The 18,271-nt window shown below is 20.5% G+C and overlaps 4 protein-coding genes across 4 annotated transcripts; all 4 read left to right on the top strand. All coding sequences in view use genetic code 6, as the record gives it.

Annotated features, from left to right (window-relative positions):
• Positions 1-18: 18 nt before the first annotated feature.
• TTHERM_000066729 (hypothetical protein) lies at positions 19-357 on the top strand (the record flags this gene model as incomplete). Its single annotated transcript, XM_012795542.1, has 2 exons — positions 19-289; positions 338-357. 2 exons carry the CDS (start codon positions 19-21, stop codon positions 355-357), a joined length of 291 nt encoding a protein of 96 aa, XP_012650996.1.
• Positions 358-4,862: 4,505 nt separating this feature from the next.
• TTHERM_00066750 (hypothetical protein) lies at positions 4,863-6,420 on the top strand (the record flags this gene model as incomplete). Its single annotated transcript, XM_001007714.2, has 2 exons — positions 4,863-5,235; positions 5,294-6,420. 2 exons carry the CDS (start codon positions 4,863-4,865, stop codon positions 6,418-6,420), a joined length of 1,500 nt encoding a protein of 499 aa, XP_001007714.2.
• Positions 6,421-11,753: 5,333 nt separating this feature from the next.
• Positions 11,754-12,233, top strand: TTHERM_000066749 (hypothetical protein; the record flags this gene model as incomplete). The annotated part of the gene is made up of 1 exon (XM_012795543.1): positions 11,754-12,233. The coding sequence occupies exon 1, from the start codon at positions 11,910-11,912 to the stop codon at positions 12,231-12,233; it is 324 nt and encodes a 107-aa protein (XP_012650997.1). The 5' UTR covers positions 11,754-11,909.
• A 1,410-nt stretch (positions 12,234-13,643) lies between these two features.
• On the top strand, positions 13,644-15,335 carry TTHERM_00066760 (transmembrane protein, putative; the record flags this gene model as incomplete). The annotated part of the gene is made up of 2 exons (XM_001007715.2): positions 13,644-14,062; positions 14,120-15,335. 2 exons carry the CDS (start codon positions 13,644-13,646, stop codon positions 15,333-15,335), a joined length of 1,635 nt encoding a protein of 544 aa, XP_001007715.2.
• Positions 15,336-18,271: the final 2,936 nt, after the last annotated feature.

Below are 18,271 nucleotides of genomic sequence, written 5' to 3'. Positions count from 1 at the left end.
CAAAAAACTAAGAGAAAAATGAAATTTTTGGAGTTTCCTCCATATAACCCATATTTGAGCATCATTGAAAATAACTTAACAATGATAAAGAGGGAATTAGTTGATGTTAAAGACACCATAGAAACCAAAGAGCAACTGTTCAAAGACATATAAACAATATTTTATAATTCTAATAACATATTTGACACAATTTAAAATACCTATTAAAATTATTCAAAAGAGAATATAAGATAAGCTCCAAGAATGTTAATAATCGAATCAATGAAATAAATAATGAAGATTATTAGTTGTATAAATTATATATTATTTAAATAGTTTCTGTTTCTTTTTATGATAGATCAATACAATGCGTTTTGATTTTGATATACTATGATTTCATTTGCTAAATATTAAGAAAATAAGTGAATATGTAGAATTTTTACTTAAACTTTATTATTTTTTACATTTGTCTATACAATTTTATAAAAAAAGATAATAGTATATAGCAATTTGATATTTTAAAAAAGAATAAAATTAAATATTAATTTAAAATAGAGTTATAAAAAGAAAATAAATGATAATGTATTTAGATTTTTAATAGTGCGTGGATTCAAAAAAATTAATAAAAATTACAATTAATGATAATAAACTTTAATTTAATCATTTTCTTCACAAGTCAATTTAAGAAGTTTTATGGTATCTCAAAAAAAATTTAAATTAACTAACTTTTACTTTAATTAATAAAGAAATGACTTTTTGAACGTTACAAATTTTTCTTCTAATGTTAATATTGTAAGAATGCATTTGGTTATATTAAATCTAGCTTAAAATATAGATTTGTTAACTTTGTATATAACTCGAGCTGAAACTAACTTATGTAGAGTGAACTTAGAACTGAATTTACTATACTCTGTTGTAGACAATTATTATTTTGTTACAAGATACAAACAAGATGAATTTAATAAAAATATCTTTAGTATATTTTAGGGTAATGCATGCCAATAAGTTACTCAAAATTTAGATTTACTTACAGATTCCAGCTTTTCTGTAGAGGAATGTGATTAGGTAGCAAATTGCATATTTAATTCAGCTTTAGTCAGATCCATTAAATAAGTTTGTGATCTATCTATATGTCTCTAGAATGCCAGTCTGTTACATCAAAAATCTCAAAGTATTTATTGAATATATTATTGAACAAAAAAAATCATATTCATTTATTAATCACAATTATTATAAATCTTAGCTATTTTACATAGTTCAGAGTTTACAGTAGATGAGATAACCTTTTTTTTCTAAATAGCCGAACAAGTAGCCAATTTAACTTATGATCACTATAACCTAATAATTACTCTAAATCATGTTTTGCTAGCCATTTTACTTATTAGTTAAATGTTGGTATAGTTATAGCTTACTTTAAATTATTTTAGAAGTAAATAAAGAGCTTAAGGAAACAAAATTTCTTAAAATTCAGGGACTAGAAGAGAACTAATTATTATATTTCAAATTATCTAAATAAATAGAACAATTAATTGATTAGTGAAAATAATCAAAAAACGAAATAATTCTATAAAAATCTAAATTTAATTAACTTTTTACTTAACTTTTCTTATTAAAATATTCGCTTTTTGACTTTATATCATGTGTATATATTGTAATAAATAATTCTGAAAAATGTAATAAAATAAAAGTTAAATAATCAAATTTAGGTGTGTGGATTTAATGCAAAAGTTACATCTCTACAAAAAATATCTATCTTGAATCTAATAAAAAAAACTAGTTTCACTATAATTTTAATAAGGTGAAATCTCCATTAATTATTACTTAATTAATCATCTTCTTCAATAGTAAAAATTAAGTTTGCCAATTATAATGAATTAAAATATGGGTATTACATACATAATAAAAATGTTTTTCGTTTTTATAGTTATACAATAAAAATAATATATTACTTTTAGGTTATTATTAAAAAATTTATTTGGATAAAATTAAAATACTTTTATCTAAATTAATAAAAATACTAAAATTAAAGAAACTATTTTCAATTTTCAAAAGCTTATAATAATTTTTTTATTAATTAAATACTTTTTTGATGTAAATTTAATTTTATCTTATAAAGTTTAATATTCATGATTTATTGATAAAATAATTAGCAAAACAAAAAAAAAATATATATTATAATTTATATATAATTCAAACTATTGTTTTTTAAGAATGAGATTAGATGTTAAGGTCTATAAAATTACTCTATTAATTATTTATTATAATAAACTAAAATAAGAATTTATTTAACTGAATCAAAATTTTTCAATATTTTTAATTAAATTTTATAGACTAATTATGCTTTTTGCAATTTTTAAGAATTATTAATTTTATGATTGATATATGTAAGCTACCTAATAATTATAAGAAATTCTTAAATGTAAAGATATATAAAATTGATTAAATAATTAATTAAAACTAAAAAAAATAAAATTTATCATTAATGTATGATCTTTACAATAGAATTTTTAATCTTTAGTAGTAATGTATTTTATATTAAATTGTGTTAAAAACTAGGAATTATTTTATAATAATTAAATTAATAAAGAAAAAATATATTCTAAAATAAAATGAAGACAATTTAACAAAATAATTAACTTTTAAATTTATTTTAACAGAATCTACTCTAATAATTTATTGTTTTCTAAACATATGACATAGTGAAGCTCTATGACAGAGGATTGTTACTGTCTATTATTTTGCTAATAATTAAGCATTCTCTGTATTTTTCATTCTCAATTACATCCTCAATGCTATAACAAAAATCAAATATTCACCACCTTAACCAATTAAGAGAATATTATATGAATAATCTATCAAAAAATGATGCTTTTTTCATTTTTTTTTTAACATTAAATAGTATCATAGCATTTTTTATAATAATAAAACTTATTCAGTTTTCAATAAATCTAATTAAGAAAAAAGACCAATCAAGTATAATTTTATTTAACAAATCAATTAACAACAACAATAATAACAAAGATCTTTTTATATCTGTCATATTACAAGTGTATAGATATACATTTTTTTTGCTTTCAACTATGAGTTCTTTATTCAACATATAAGATTAAACCGTTTTATCAAGTATTAACATCTTTCTAACATGGACTATCAGTAAGTTATTTATTTTTCTCATTTACTTTCAAATAAATATTTTTTTTTTATTAAAGCATTTTTTATTTGCTTTCACAACTATGATGCCAGATTTATCCAGAAAGATTACTTAAATGTTAGATTTAAATGGATATATTACATGGAAGCATTAATCGATATCTTCAATATGATTTTATATAACTTTTTTAATTCTGATATTTTGATAATTTACAACATATTCAAATATGCTGTTTTATTTTTCCTTAATGTTATCTATATTCCATACTACAATAAAAGCATTCAGATTTTGAACTGTTCACTTTGTTTATTTAATCTAGCTTAGAATATTTATATTATGCTATATATGAAAGACCATTTGGTAAAAGTATATTATCTATTGATTGTTCTTTCGATTCCCTTTTGCTATAAAATTGCATTGAGTTTAATTGAAGCTAGACTTAACTTTTTGATTGATTCTCTGAAATTCAAATTTAATATTCCTAAAGATAACTTGAGAAAATTAAATATTTCTTAAAGTGATTTGGAGCATTTAGATTTGTTTATTAAGCATTTTTACCATAATAGCCCACAAAGCTATGATAGATATTTGACTTCATAGGAATCAATCTTTTTAGAATAGATTATTTATATCCACAGAATCTCATGCAGTCAACAATCATTTTGTTTTTGTTCAAATGTAATATTAATTTCATCCAATCTTTATTAACTAATAAATTCTTACGCAAATTAAATTAAATTAATTATGAATTTACTGAATTAAAAATATTGAAAGTCTAAAAAAATATTCTGAAGTGATTAAATTCATTTGAATCTTGCAGCTCATTTTCTATTTCAAATATTTATTTTTAATGAATCAAAATCAAAAGAAGTTAAGCCATTTCAAAAGGTATTTATTTGTTTTTAATTTTATTAAAAAGAAAATCATAACCTAAGAAGACCGTGAAAGCGATAGGATCAGAAATAAATACATAACTAAGTATGTTGAGGATATTTTAGAAAGTTTAAGTAGCTAAGGAAATTTGCTATTTGTACCAAATTTATAAATTACATTTTTTGTTGATGTCCTATCAAATGAAGCGAAAGCATTAACTTTAGCTCTTAAAATTTGGAACGAATAAAGTTAAAAATTAAATATATCATAAAAATAAATACTCATTAATAGCATCAAATTTGTTAATTTATAATAGTTTCTTATAAGATCTAAATAAAGTAACTCTGATTTATAAAATCTAGTAAATTAATCAAAATCTAACTTTTTTGAACAAATAAAATTCGATGAAGATCTTTCAGCATGTATACAAATGCTTTAAGAATGTTTAAATATAAAAACAAATTTAATACAAAAAATTGGAGTTAATTATGTTTATTTACAAGAATCATTCGAAATAAGCATGATTCTTTTAAAGAAAAAAGCTTAACTAGGCAATTAACTTTTAAAAATGATAAATATTTCTAAATAGTGCTATACTCTTTAGATACTAATTGAAATATTTTAAGAAGCATTTCTTCATAATCAACCACTTTCTAAGAACACTTAATAACCTAACTTACTAAATTCTAGAAGTACAAATTAAAATTAAAAAGAAAATATTTTTAACTTTTCAAGCTAAAGTTGTGCGCTTTTTGTAAGTTTGATTAATATTGGAAAAATAATAAAAGCTTCAAATAATATCTTTAGTGTTATACCTATTTATAAGTAAGATGAAGCTATAGGTAAGAATATTGATTATATGATTCCTAAGCCAATATCTTAAGCTCATAGTAATTTGATAAAAAATTTTATGGATAGTAACATTTCTAGATAGATTACTAAATCTCATAATTTTCTAATTGGAATCGATAAGTAAGGTTGGGCTATTCCATATTAAATTAAACTTCAAACTTGCATGATTGGTTTATCTGATTATGGAGTAACTGCTTAGATTAAATAAATATAAGAAGGTTTTTTATATTTGTCTGTAGATTTAGGAAAAAATTTTAATGTAATTACATGCTCATAGATGCTTTTTAATACTCTCTTTAAAGAAAATCATAATAGGCATTCACTTGATTAAATAAGACTAGATTTATATATGCCAACTTTAGCTAGCTTTACTAAAAAAAGTAATAAATTATTAGTTAAATATTATTTAAATTACAAAGTATTTTATTTAAATTAAAGAACAATATGAAAACTCTTATTATGAGACAATATTTGTGAAACCAAAAAATAAAAGCCAAGTTCAATTTGATAATTTGAAATAATCACCAGAATTTATAGAATTACTACTGTAGATGGACATATTTAAAATAATAGCATAGTGCACATTCATAGAAAATAAATTTACTTAAATTTTATAATTAAAAATTAATGAAGTAGATTTGATTGAAGAAAATGACTATAAAATAGAATTTTTAAAATAAACAATGGACCATTTAGAGCAATTCCAATTAATTTCTTAAGAATTTACTCAATAGCAAAAGTAAATTTTAGATTAAAAAAGCAAATTTTTTGCTAAATAAAAACAAAATTCTCTCACTTAAAACGAAATTAATGAAGATAGTAGAAATTTTATTTCTGAAAAAACATATAGTGGATCTAACAACAGCAATTTAAAATATATTTCAAATGAAAATATTATTTAAAATTCTAGATAAACGATCTAATAACTGGATTTTACTTCAAAAAGTTAGCAAAATAGTATTGTAGAAACTACAAAACTAAAAGAGTATTCATAATAATTCAGCTACTACAAAGTTTAAGAAGAAAATTAAGCTGAAAACAATACACCTTAGTAGATTCAAGCAGAAATAAGTAGTTAACCTGAAATTTTATTCTCCTCAATAAATATTTTAAGTACTAAAAGGGATAGTACTAAAAATATCTAATAGTAGCAAAATTTGGTTTCTCCAAATATTATAGCCAAAAATCCAATTTTAGATTAAAATTATCATTTTAATTCTATAGATACAATTGAGTAATTTGCTTTAGATAACTACCTTAATCCAAAAAACATTAGTCACTTTCAAACAAATTTGAATTTTGATTAATTTATATAAAAGTCTTATAAAATTGTTAGCAGGATGAGATATTTAAGTTAATCAAATATGATTAAATCATTCAAATAAAAAGTGAAATCCTGTGAATTGAACTTGGAAACGAAATCTTTTATTAAAACAAAAACCCTAAGAGATAAACAAAAGTAATTCATTAACAAAAAGATTGGATCACTTCAAAAACTTCAAGAGGCAAGCATATAATCTTAGAAATCTGAAAATTCCTACAAAAAGTAAAATATTTTTTTTTGAAAAAACTTTTAGCTAAATAATTAAATAAAAAAGGAAGATGATTGAAATGATTAAAAGACCATCAAAATTAATCGGTTTGCAATTAATAAAGTACACTGGTTTTTTAGCTCTAGTATCTATGATTGCCATGAATATAATTAATTTTGTTTAAACAAATAATAATTTATTACAACAAAGAGAAGAATATCAAAATTTTAATTGGAGCTTTAACATAAATAAGTGCTAATAATTGATATTACAATATTAATCGATATTACAAATATATCAAGCAAACATTTTTGATGATTAAGAAAGTAAGACAGGTAGAGATCTAATTAAGGATATTTAATCAAGCTAAATTTAAATTTATAACAATTACAAAAACCTAATTATTTAAACATATTTAGCAAACTCTACTTATACAAGTTCCATCTATTAAGAAGTTTAACATTAATACTTAAATTTTACTTTTACAAATTCATTTGGAAAACAATTAGTTAGCTATTTTAGCTTTTAGTATATTTTAAAGGTTTTATTTGTATTTTAGTACAAAATAACTTATCAATTAGATGGTGCACTTTAAGATTTATAATAAATTTTCTTTAATTACTAAAAAGTTATAGATTAATTTGAAAAAATTGATTTAAATGCTATGATTTCAATTAAAACTAAATATTAAGATATCAAATAACAGGCTATCATATATTTAGCTTTGAATATTTTTATTTCAGTTGTCTTTTCTTTGAGCTTCATACCAATCTTTATTTACATTCAAAAACTGAGACAAAGAATTTTAGTTCTTTTGGCTACTTTTACTCCTGAAAAACTTTAAAAAATGCTAAAATCTGTAAGTGATTTTTAGGATACTATAAAGAAAGAGCTTTTGATGGAGCAATATGACCTACCATACCAGTTTAATGAAGGCTAATTAAATCTAGATAGTTAAAAAGATAGAATAAAATCTTCTTTTGCTTCTTCAACTTGTATTCAAACTATCCAAAAAAATAAAAGTTTCAGTAATACATCTAAGCTAAATTTGTGCAGCTTTAAAATTTTCTTTTTTGCATTTATATATTTATTGTGCAATATAATTTACTCAGTTACAATAGGTATTTATTAAAGCTATTTCTTAGAAGCAATTGAGAAGAATATTGAATTCTAAAGTAATTTTTTTAATAAAATAAAATTTATTTTTAAATATTTTTACAAATTTTAATCTTAAAATTTACATTTAAAATAACTAGCATAAATAAAGAGTATAGCTGAATATGTTATAACAATAGCAAATTAAAGGGTATTAATGGTGCTTATTTAGGATGAAACAGATACTATCTATCTAACTTACTAAAAACAATAGTAATATTAATATGAGCAACTCAAATAAAAATTAGACTCCTTATATAATATTATAGATAATCAATAAAATAATAAGCATTTCAATTCTTTTTTTGATAATAATTTTATTGAGAAAGTCCTTTAAAAAAATTCTTGCTCAACAATTAATGAAAACTAATAATATTTAACAGTAAAAGGATTTAATGTTACAGAATGTAATTAAATAAAATATAATATTTTTTCCTCAGGCTTGATTTCATCAACAAAATGGTTTTTGTTGTTGTTTGAAAGCTAATACTAATTATATTAAGGTAGTAACTTAGATGATTCAGATATTCTTTTTTAAAATATGACCAAAGCTTTTAGTGAATTAACTCTTTCAGATTAATTCTACTTCTAGAAGTATTATGATTACATCATAAATGGATTAACTGAGTTTATTATGAAAAATTCTTATGATAATTACACCTATTTTATAAAATTAAATATGATAATGATATCTATTTAGCTAGCTTTGTTTGTGATACTTTCTCAGTTCATTTATCTGAAATTTTACTAGAATATTTTTAATAGTATTTAAAAAACAAAATTAGTATTAGACCTAATAGATTTAAATTTTATATTAGAAAATCAGTATATAATGTCTTATTTGTGCAAATATAAATGATCTACTTGAAACTTTAAAATAAAATATTTTAGATATATATCTTAAACATGTATTTTTTATAAAGTAATTGAATTTTTAAATAAATAATTAAGTTTATTTTATTTTAATTTATTGAAAAATCTAATACTTTTAATTTTTGATGTAGCTTTTTTTTATAATTTGAAACCTTTAATAATGTATTCACTTAAATTTTATTATTTTTTACATTAATCAAAACGATGTTATAAAAAAGATATGGTATATTTTGATAATAGAATAAATTGATTTAAAAAGAAATATTTTTTCTTTAAAAATTAATTCTTTGATTTTTTAATAATTTTGGTTTTGTTCACAAGTTGATTTAAGAAGTTTTATGGTATCTCAAAAAAATTTAAAATTAATTTGCTTTTACTATAATTAATATATAGATGACTCTTTGAATGTTACAGATTTTTCTTCTAATTTTATTTAATATTGTAAGAATACCTTTAGTTAATAATACTGCTTAAAATAAAGATTTTTAGCTTTGTATATAGCTTGTACTGAAAATAACTTAGGTAAAATATATTTAGAACTGAATTTACTATACTCTGTTATAGAAAATTATTATTTTGTTACAAGATAAAAACAAGATGAATTTAATAAATATATCTCTGATATATTGTAGGGAAATACAATCCAATAAGTTGCTCAAAATTTAGATTTACTTACTGATTCAGACTTTTCGTGATTAGGCAGCAAATGGCATATTTACTTCAGGTTTAGTCAAATCTATTAAACAAGTTTGTGATTTGTGTGTCTCTAGAATGCCACTTTATTTCATGAAAAAAACTCAAAGTATTTATGGGATCTATTATTGAACAAGAAAAATCATATTTATTTATTGATAGCTATTATTATAGACTTTATATATTTTATATAGCTCATAGTGCTTTGTAGAAAGTAACCAATTTAACTTATAATTACTATAACCTAATGATAACTCTAAATCATGTCTTGCAAGCCATATCAGTTGTTAGTTTAATGTTTGTGAAAGTTATAGCTTACATTAAATTCTTTTTGAAAGTAAATGGACTAGCTCAAGGAAACAAATCTTCTTCTTGATTTAGTTGAAATTCACGTATTAGTATAGAATTAATACATATTAATTAATTTCAAATTATCTAAATTAATGGAACTAAATATTAGTTAAAATAATTAATAAATGAAGTAGTATGAAGTCATTAAATTCTGAAGAATGTAAAAAATAAAAGTTAAGGTATTCAAATTAAAATTTTTGAAGATAAATAATATAATAAACAAAAACAATTTTCAATATTTAAAAACCAAATTTATTATTTATAATTTTTTTAAAAACAAAATTTTTGATGTAATTTAAGTTTATCTTATAATGTTTAATAATACTTATTTATTTACCTACTTTAGAAAATAATTAGCTCTTTAAAGAGAGTTATCAATAAAAGTAATATGTATATTATGAATTAAAACTATTATTTTTTATGAATGAGATTAGATGATAAGGTCTATTAAATTACTCTATTAATTATTTATTACAATAAACCAAAATAAGAATTTATATGGAAAACTGAATCAATATTTTTCTATATTTTTAGATAACTTTTGTTCAATAATGATGCAGTTTACAATTTTTAAAAATTTATATTTTTATGACTGAGATATGTAATCTACATAATAATTATAAGAAAATCTTAAAAATAAAGATAAATAAAATTGATTAATTAATTAATTTAAACAAAAAAAAATCAAATTTATGATAAACGTAGAATCTTTACGATAGAATTTTTTAATAGCTAGAAGTTAGTGTATTTACTTATAAATTGAGATAAAAAAACTAGTAATTATTTTTTTATAAATTAATTAACTAAATAAGTAAAGAAAATAAATGAAGACAAAGTAACAAAATAATTAACTTTTAAATTTACTTTAGCAGAATCTAATTTAAAAATTTATTGTCATCTAAACATATGGTATAGTGAAGCTTTATGACAGGGGATTGTTATTGTCTATTATTTTACTAATAATTAAGCAATCTATGTATCTTTCATTCTCAATTACAACTTCAATACGAGAACATAAATAAAATATTCACTACCTTAACCAATTAGAATATAACATGAATAATCTATCGAAAAATTATGCTTCTCTCATTTTTTTTTTAGCATTAAATAGCACCATAACATTTTTTATAATAATAAAACTTATTCAGTTTTCAACAAATCAAATTAAGTAAAAAGATCAATCAACTATAATTTTAATTAACAAATCTAGTAACAATAACAATAATTACAAAGATTTATTCATATCTGCTTTATTACAAGTGTATAGATATACATTTTTTTTGCTTTCAACTATGAGTTCTTTATTTAACATATAGGATTAAACAATTTTATCAAGTATTAACATCTTTCTAACATTGACTATCAGTAAATTACTTATTTTCTCAATTACTTTTAATAAATTAATTTTTTTTTATTAAAGCCTTTATTATTTGCTTTCATAACTATGATACCAGGTTTATCCAGAAAGATTACTTAAATGTTAGATTTAAATGGATATATTACATGGAAGTACTAATTGACATCTTCAATATGATTTTATATAACTTTTTTAATTCTGATATTTTGATAATTTACAACATATTCAAATATGCTGTTTTATTTTTCCTTAATGTTATTTATATTCCATACTATAATAAAAGCATTCAGATTTGGAATTGTTCGCTTTGTTTATTTAATCTTGCTTAGAATATTTATATTTTGCTATATATTAATGACCATTTGGTAAAACTATATTATCTATTAATTATTCTTTCGATTCCACTTTGCTATAGAATTGCATAAAGTTTGATTGATGCTAGACTTAACTTTTTATTTGATTCTCTGAAATTCAAATTTAATATTCCTAAATATGACTTGAGGAAATTAAATATTTATTAAAGGGATATAGAGCATTTAGATGTTTTTATTAAGCATTTTTACCATAAAAGTCCATAAAGCTACGATAAATATTTGACTTCATAGGAATCAATCTTTTTAGAATAGATTATTTATATCCACAGAATCTCATGTAGTCAACAATCATTTTGCTTTTGTTCAAATGTAATATTTTTTTTGCCCTATGTTTATTATCTAATAAATTCTTACACAAATTAAATTAAATTCATTATGAATTTACTGAATTAAAAATTTTGTAATTCTAAAAAAAATTCTGATGAAATCAAATTCATTAAAATTTTTTTATATTACTTATTATTTCAAATATTTATTTTTAATAAATTTAATAAATCAAAATCAAACGATTATATATTTTTGCCATATAAAAAGGTATTTATTTGTTTTTAATTTTATTAAAAAGAAAATCATAACCTAAGAAGACCGTGAAAGTGATAGGATTAGAAACTAATTCTTAACAAAGTACGTAGAGGATATTTTAGAAAGTGTAAATAGCTAAGGAAATTTGCTTTTTGTATCAAATTTATAAATTGCATTTTTTGTTGATATACTATAAAATGAAGCAAAAGCATTAACTTTAGCTCTTAAAATTTGGAATGAATAAAGTTAAAAATTAAATCTATCATAAAAATAAATGCTCTTTAATAGCATTAAATATGTTAATTAACAATCATTTCTTATAAGATCTAAATAAAGTAACCATGATTTGTAAAATGTAGTCAATTACTCAAAAATTAGCTTTTTTGAATAAATAAAATTTGAAGATGATCTTTCAGAATGTATACAAATGCTTAAAGAATGTTTAAATATAAAAACAAATTTAATACAAAAAATAGGAGTTAATCATGTGGATTTACAAGAATCATTCGAAATAAGCATGATTCTTTTAAAGAAAAAAGCTTAATTAGGCAATTAACTTTTAAAAATGATAAATATTTCTAAATAATGCTTTACTCTTTAGATACTAATTGAAATATTTTAAGAAGCATTTCTTCATAATTAACCACTTTCTAAAAATATTTAATAACCTAACTTACTGAATTCGCTAAGTATAAATGAAAATTATAATTAAAAAGAAAATATTTTTAACTTTTCAAGCTAAAGCTGTGTGCTTTTTGTAAGTTTGGTCAATATCGGAAAAATAATAAGAGCTTCAAATAATCTATATAATGTTATCCCTATTTATAAATAAGATGAAGCTATAGGTAAGAATATTGATTATATGATTCCTAAGTCATTAGCATAAACTCATAATAATTTAATTAAAAACTATTTGGATAGTAAACATTCTAGATAGATTACTAAATCTCATAATTTTCTAATTGGAATCGATAAGCAAGGTTGGGCTATCCCATACTAAATAGAACTTCAAACTTGCATGATTGGTTTATCTGATTATGGAGTAGTCGCTTAGGTTAAGTAAATATAAGACGGTTTTTTGTATTTGTCTGTAGATATAGGAAAAAATTTTAATGTAATTACATGCTCATAGATGCTTTTTAATACTCTCTTTTAAGAAAATCATAATAAGCATTCACTTGAATAAATAAGACTAGATTTATACATGCCTACTTTAGCTAGCTTTACTAAAAAAAGTAATAAATTTTTTAACAAATATTATTTAAATTACAATGTATATTATTAAAATTAAAGAACAATTTGAAAACTCATATTATGAGACTATATTTATGAAACCAAAAAATAAAGGCTTAGCTCAATTTGATAATTTAAAATAATCACCAGAATTCATAGAATTATTATTTTAGATGGATATATTTAGAATATCAGTATAGTGCACATTTATAGAAAATATGTTTACTTAAATTTTATAACTAAAAATTAATGAAGTAGATTTGATTGAAGAAAATGACCATAAAATAGAATTTTTAAAATAATCAATGGATCATTTAGAGCAATTCCAAATAATTTCTTAAGAATTTACTCAATAGCAAAAATAAATTTTAGATTAAAAAAGCAAATTTTTTGCTTAATAAAAACAAAACTCTTTCACTTCAAATTTAATTAATGAAGGTAGTAGAAGTTTTATTTCATAAAAAACCAGTAGTGGATCAAACAACAGCAATTCAAAATATATTTCAAACGAAAATATAATTAGTGTAGAAACTATAAAACCAAAAGAGCAATAGGAATAATTCAGCTACTACAAAGTTTAAGAAGAAAATTAAGCTTAAAATAATACATATCAGTAGATTCAAGCAGAAATAAATAGTTAACCTGAAATTGTATTCTCCTCAATAAATATTTTAAGTACTAAAAGGGATAGTAATAAAATGATCTAATGTTAGCAAAATTTAGTTTCTCCAAATATTATAGCCCTAAATTAAAATTTAGATTAAAATTATCCATTTAATTCTATATAAACAATTGACTAATTTGCTTTAGATAACTACCTTAATCCAAAAAACATTAATCACTTTCAAACAAATTTGAAGTTTGATCAATATATATAAAAACCTAATAAAATTGTAAGCAATCCACGAAAAATGAGCTATCTAAGCTAAACAAATATTATTAAATCTTTCAAAGAAAAAATGAAATCTTATGAATAGATCTTGGAAAAGAAATCTTTTTTATAAGCTAAAACCCTAAAAGATAAAGAAAAATAATTCAGCAACAAAAAAATTCTATCTCTTTAAAAACTACAAGAAACAAGCCTATAGTCCTAGAATTCAGAAAATTCCTACAAAAAGTAAAATATTTTTTATTGAACTAACTTTTTAACTAAATAAATAAATAAATAAAATAGAGAGATGATCTATATGATTAAAAGACCTTCAAAATTAATTGGTTTGTAATTAATAAAGTACTCTGGTATTTTAGCTTTAGTATCTATGATTGGCATGAATATAATTCACTTTATTTAAACAAACAATAATTTATTGCAACAAAGAGAAGAATATCAAAATTTTGATTGGAGCTTTAACATAAAAAAGTCCTAATAATTGATATTACAGTATTAATCGATATTACAATTATATTAAGATAGCGTTTTTGATGGTTAAGAAAGCAACACAGGTAGAGATTTAAATAATGATATATTCTCAAGCTAAATTTAAATTTATAACAATTACAAAAACCTAATTATTTAAACTTACTAAGCAAACTTTACTTTTACAAATTCGATTTATTCAGAAGTTGAGCATTAATATTTAAATTTTACTTTTGTATATACATTTAGAAAAAACTAAGTTAGCTACTAGAGCTTTTAGTATATTTTAAAAATCTTATTAGCCTTTTAGTACAAAGTAGCTTATCAATTAGATTATAACTTTAAAGATGAGTTTTAAATTCTTTTTAATTACCAATAAGTAATAGATTAATTTGATTAAATAGATTTAAATGCAATGATTTCAATTAAATCTAAATATTAAGATATCAAATAATAGGCTAATGTATATTTAGCTTTGAATATTTTTTTTTCAGTTGTTTTTTCTTTGAGCTTTATACCAATCTTTATTTACATTCAAAGACTAAGACAAAGAATTTTAGCTCTTATGGCTACTTTTACTCCTGAAAAACTTTAAAAAATGTTGAAATCTGTTAGTGATTCTTAGGATACTATAAAGAAAGAGCTTTTGAGGGAGCAATAAGGCATACTAAGCCAATAATATAATGAAGGCTATTTAAATTTAGACAGTTAAAAAGATAGAATAAAATCTTCTTTTGCTTCTTCAAGTTGTATTCAAACTATCTAAAAAAATAAAAGTTTGAGTTCTACATCAAAGTTGAATTTGTTCAGCTTTAAAATATGCTTTTTTGCATTTACTTATTTATTGTGTAATGTAATCTATTCAGCTACAATAGGTATTTATTAAAGCTATTTCTTAGAAGCAATTGAGAAGAATATTGAATTCTAAAGTAATTTTTTTTAATAAAATAAAATTTATTTTTAAATATTTTTACAAATGTTAATCTTAAAATTTACATTTAATATAATTAGCATAAATAAAGAGTATAGCTGAGTATGTTATAACAATAGCAAATTAAAGGGTATTAATGGTGCTTGTTTATGGTGGAACAGATAGTATCTATTAGACTTACTAAAAGCAATAACAAGAATAATATGAGTAACTAAAATAAAAATTAGATTCCTTATATAATATTATAGATAATCAATAAAATAATAAGCATTTTAATTCTTTTTTTGATAATAATTTTATTGAGAAAGTCCTTTAAAAAAATTCTTGCTCAACAATTAATGAAAACTAATAATATTTAACAGTAAAAGGATTTAATGTTACAGAATGTAATTAAGTAAAATATAATATTTTTTCCTAAGGTTTGATTTCATCAACAAAATGGTTTTTGTAGCTGTTTGAAAACTAATATTAATTATATTAAGGTCGTAGCTTAGATGATTATGATTATTTTTTTTTAAATATGACCAAAGCTTTTAGTGAATTAACTCTTTCAGATTAATTCTACTTCTAGAAGTATTATGATTACATCATAAATGGATTGACTGAGTTTATTATGAAAAATTCTTATGATAATTACACCTATTTTATAAAATTAAATATCATAATGATATCCATTTAGCTAGCTTTGTTTGTAATACTTTCTCAGTCCATTTATCTGAAATTTTACTCGAATATGTTTAACAGTATTTAAAAAACAAAATTAATATTAGACCTAATAGATTTAAATTTTATATTAGAAAATCAGTATATAATGTCTTATTTGTGCAAACATAAATGATCTTTTTGAAATTGTTTTATAAAATATTTTAAATAAATAACTTTATCATGTATTTTTTATTCATTATTTTAATTGTTAAATAAATAAATTTAGTTTATTTTCATTTTTCGCAATATTTATTTTTTTTAATTCGAATTCTTTAATGTCAATTTCAGATATTTTTAAAATAAATATTGAGTAAGTGAATAAGTAGAAATTTTAACTTACATGCAATTATTCATTACATAGATCTAAGCAATTTTATTTTGTTATTTTAAAAAAAGTATATTTAGATTTAAAAAGATATATTTTTTTAAATTAAAAATATAATTAAAAAATATTTTATTTATCTTTAAAATTAATTATCTTTAATATTAATTTTAATCTAAAAAATATATCAATAATACATATTATTGTTTGAGCTGTTAATAGAATAAATTATCACTGAGCTTTGCTGACATTTAATAAAAAATTTTATTAAATAACTCTTTTTTTATTGGCAGTGGAGATATAAAATTTAATTAGAAGTTAATTTAAAATATAAAATTTAATTTTATTTTGTAAAATAGTTAGTTTTTATTTAAATATCTACTTGGCTTTATATATCAAAAGCCTAATTATATACCAACATAAATTATTTTTGAAAAAAAGAGGTATATTAAGTTCATTTAAATAAGAAATAAAAATTTTAATTTTAGCTTGTATTGATTTATTTTATTAATGAAATTCTTAGCATATAGAAAGGATAATTGTCTTAAAATAAATAATAAAAGACTATTTTCTTTGTCTCAAATAAATAGATTAAATATTGATTTTTTTGATCTCATTTATTTAAAAAGCAAAAAAATAAAAATTTTTTTCAAATAAATTACAAATAATTAACTTGAAACAAAACCAAGAAGAAAAACAGTTAATAAAAATAAGTAAGAGGAAATATAAGTAAATAATAGTTAAAAAAAAGTAACTTTGAATAATATGCAGGCTATCAAAGATATTTTTAAAGTATTCTATATTTAAAGAAGCTACGATCTTGTGAAACATTACGACCGTTCTTATTAGTTTTGTTTCATTCTAATCACTTTTAAATATGCGTTCTCAATTTATTTATTTTTTAGCTAAGAAATATTGAATTAAGTTAGTAGTAGTAACCAATAAATAATTAAAAATATGTGGTAAAATATCTCACTAATTACTTTGATACTAAATTTCTTTTGCATATTTTCCTTAATGATTAACATAGTGACTTATAAAATCTTAGAAAAATCTAAAAAAATACTCTCTTTTTACTTTTAAATTTATAATAATCTCATTTTTCCTTTGAGTGCAATTTCTCTAAAATATTATTTTGATTAAATGCCTGTTTTGACAATCTTTAACTTTACCCTGGTCGTTGTTATTAGTAAAATGATTTTTTGCTTATCTTTATACTATAAATATTCTTATTTTGCTTCAAAATATAAAGAATTAAATTTCATAATATTTTAATTACTAAAATATTAGGTTTGTTTGCCGCTATACATGATTATGATTTAAGATATATTAGTAAAGATTACTTGCAAACAAGAGCTCCAAAATATAATATTATTTAAATTATTGAGGATATAATTATACTTATACTTTGGTATCTAATTTAAGACTCCGTTTTCAAAATTTGCATGATCATTATGCTATTAATTAATTATTTGACTGAATTATATTCTGAAAGTATTTTATGTAAAAATATAAAATTTTTGAAGTTATCAATAATTATTTCACTAATCATAACATTTGGTGTTTATACTGTTAATTTTAATTTCTAGTACAGCATTTAAGACAAATACGCATTATTATTTTTTTTACTGCCTTTAAGTATAAAGATTACCAGCGAATTAATAGTAAAGAAAGAAATGAATCTGCTATACAATTTTATGAACACTATTGATTAAAATTATCACTAATCTTTCTTATCAAAAAATAAACTATCTGATATTGATTACATTCTAAGAATTTTATTTCAAGAATCAAAAATTAATTATGATGATTATATTAATAATCATGTCTCCATTTACTTAAGTAGCTTGTTTTTTTATCATAAACTAAACTGTACTAAGCGCTCTAGTTAATGTTTCTGTTAAAATGTAAACATTTTGATCTTTTTAATGTTTTAAATATTATTTTAAATTAAATAGAAATTAGAAACGTTAGAAATGCTGAAAGAAAATAAGTAGAAATAAGAAATAAT

The sequence above is a fragment of the Tetrahymena thermophila genome, assembly GCF_000189635.1.
Source record: "Tetrahymena thermophila SB210 genomic scaffold scf_8254811, whole genome shotgun sequence".
NCBI lineage: Eukaryota > Ciliophora > Oligohymenophorea > Hymenostomatida > Tetrahymenidae > Tetrahymena > Tetrahymena thermophila.
This window is presented reverse-complemented; position numbering and strand designations above follow the sequence as displayed.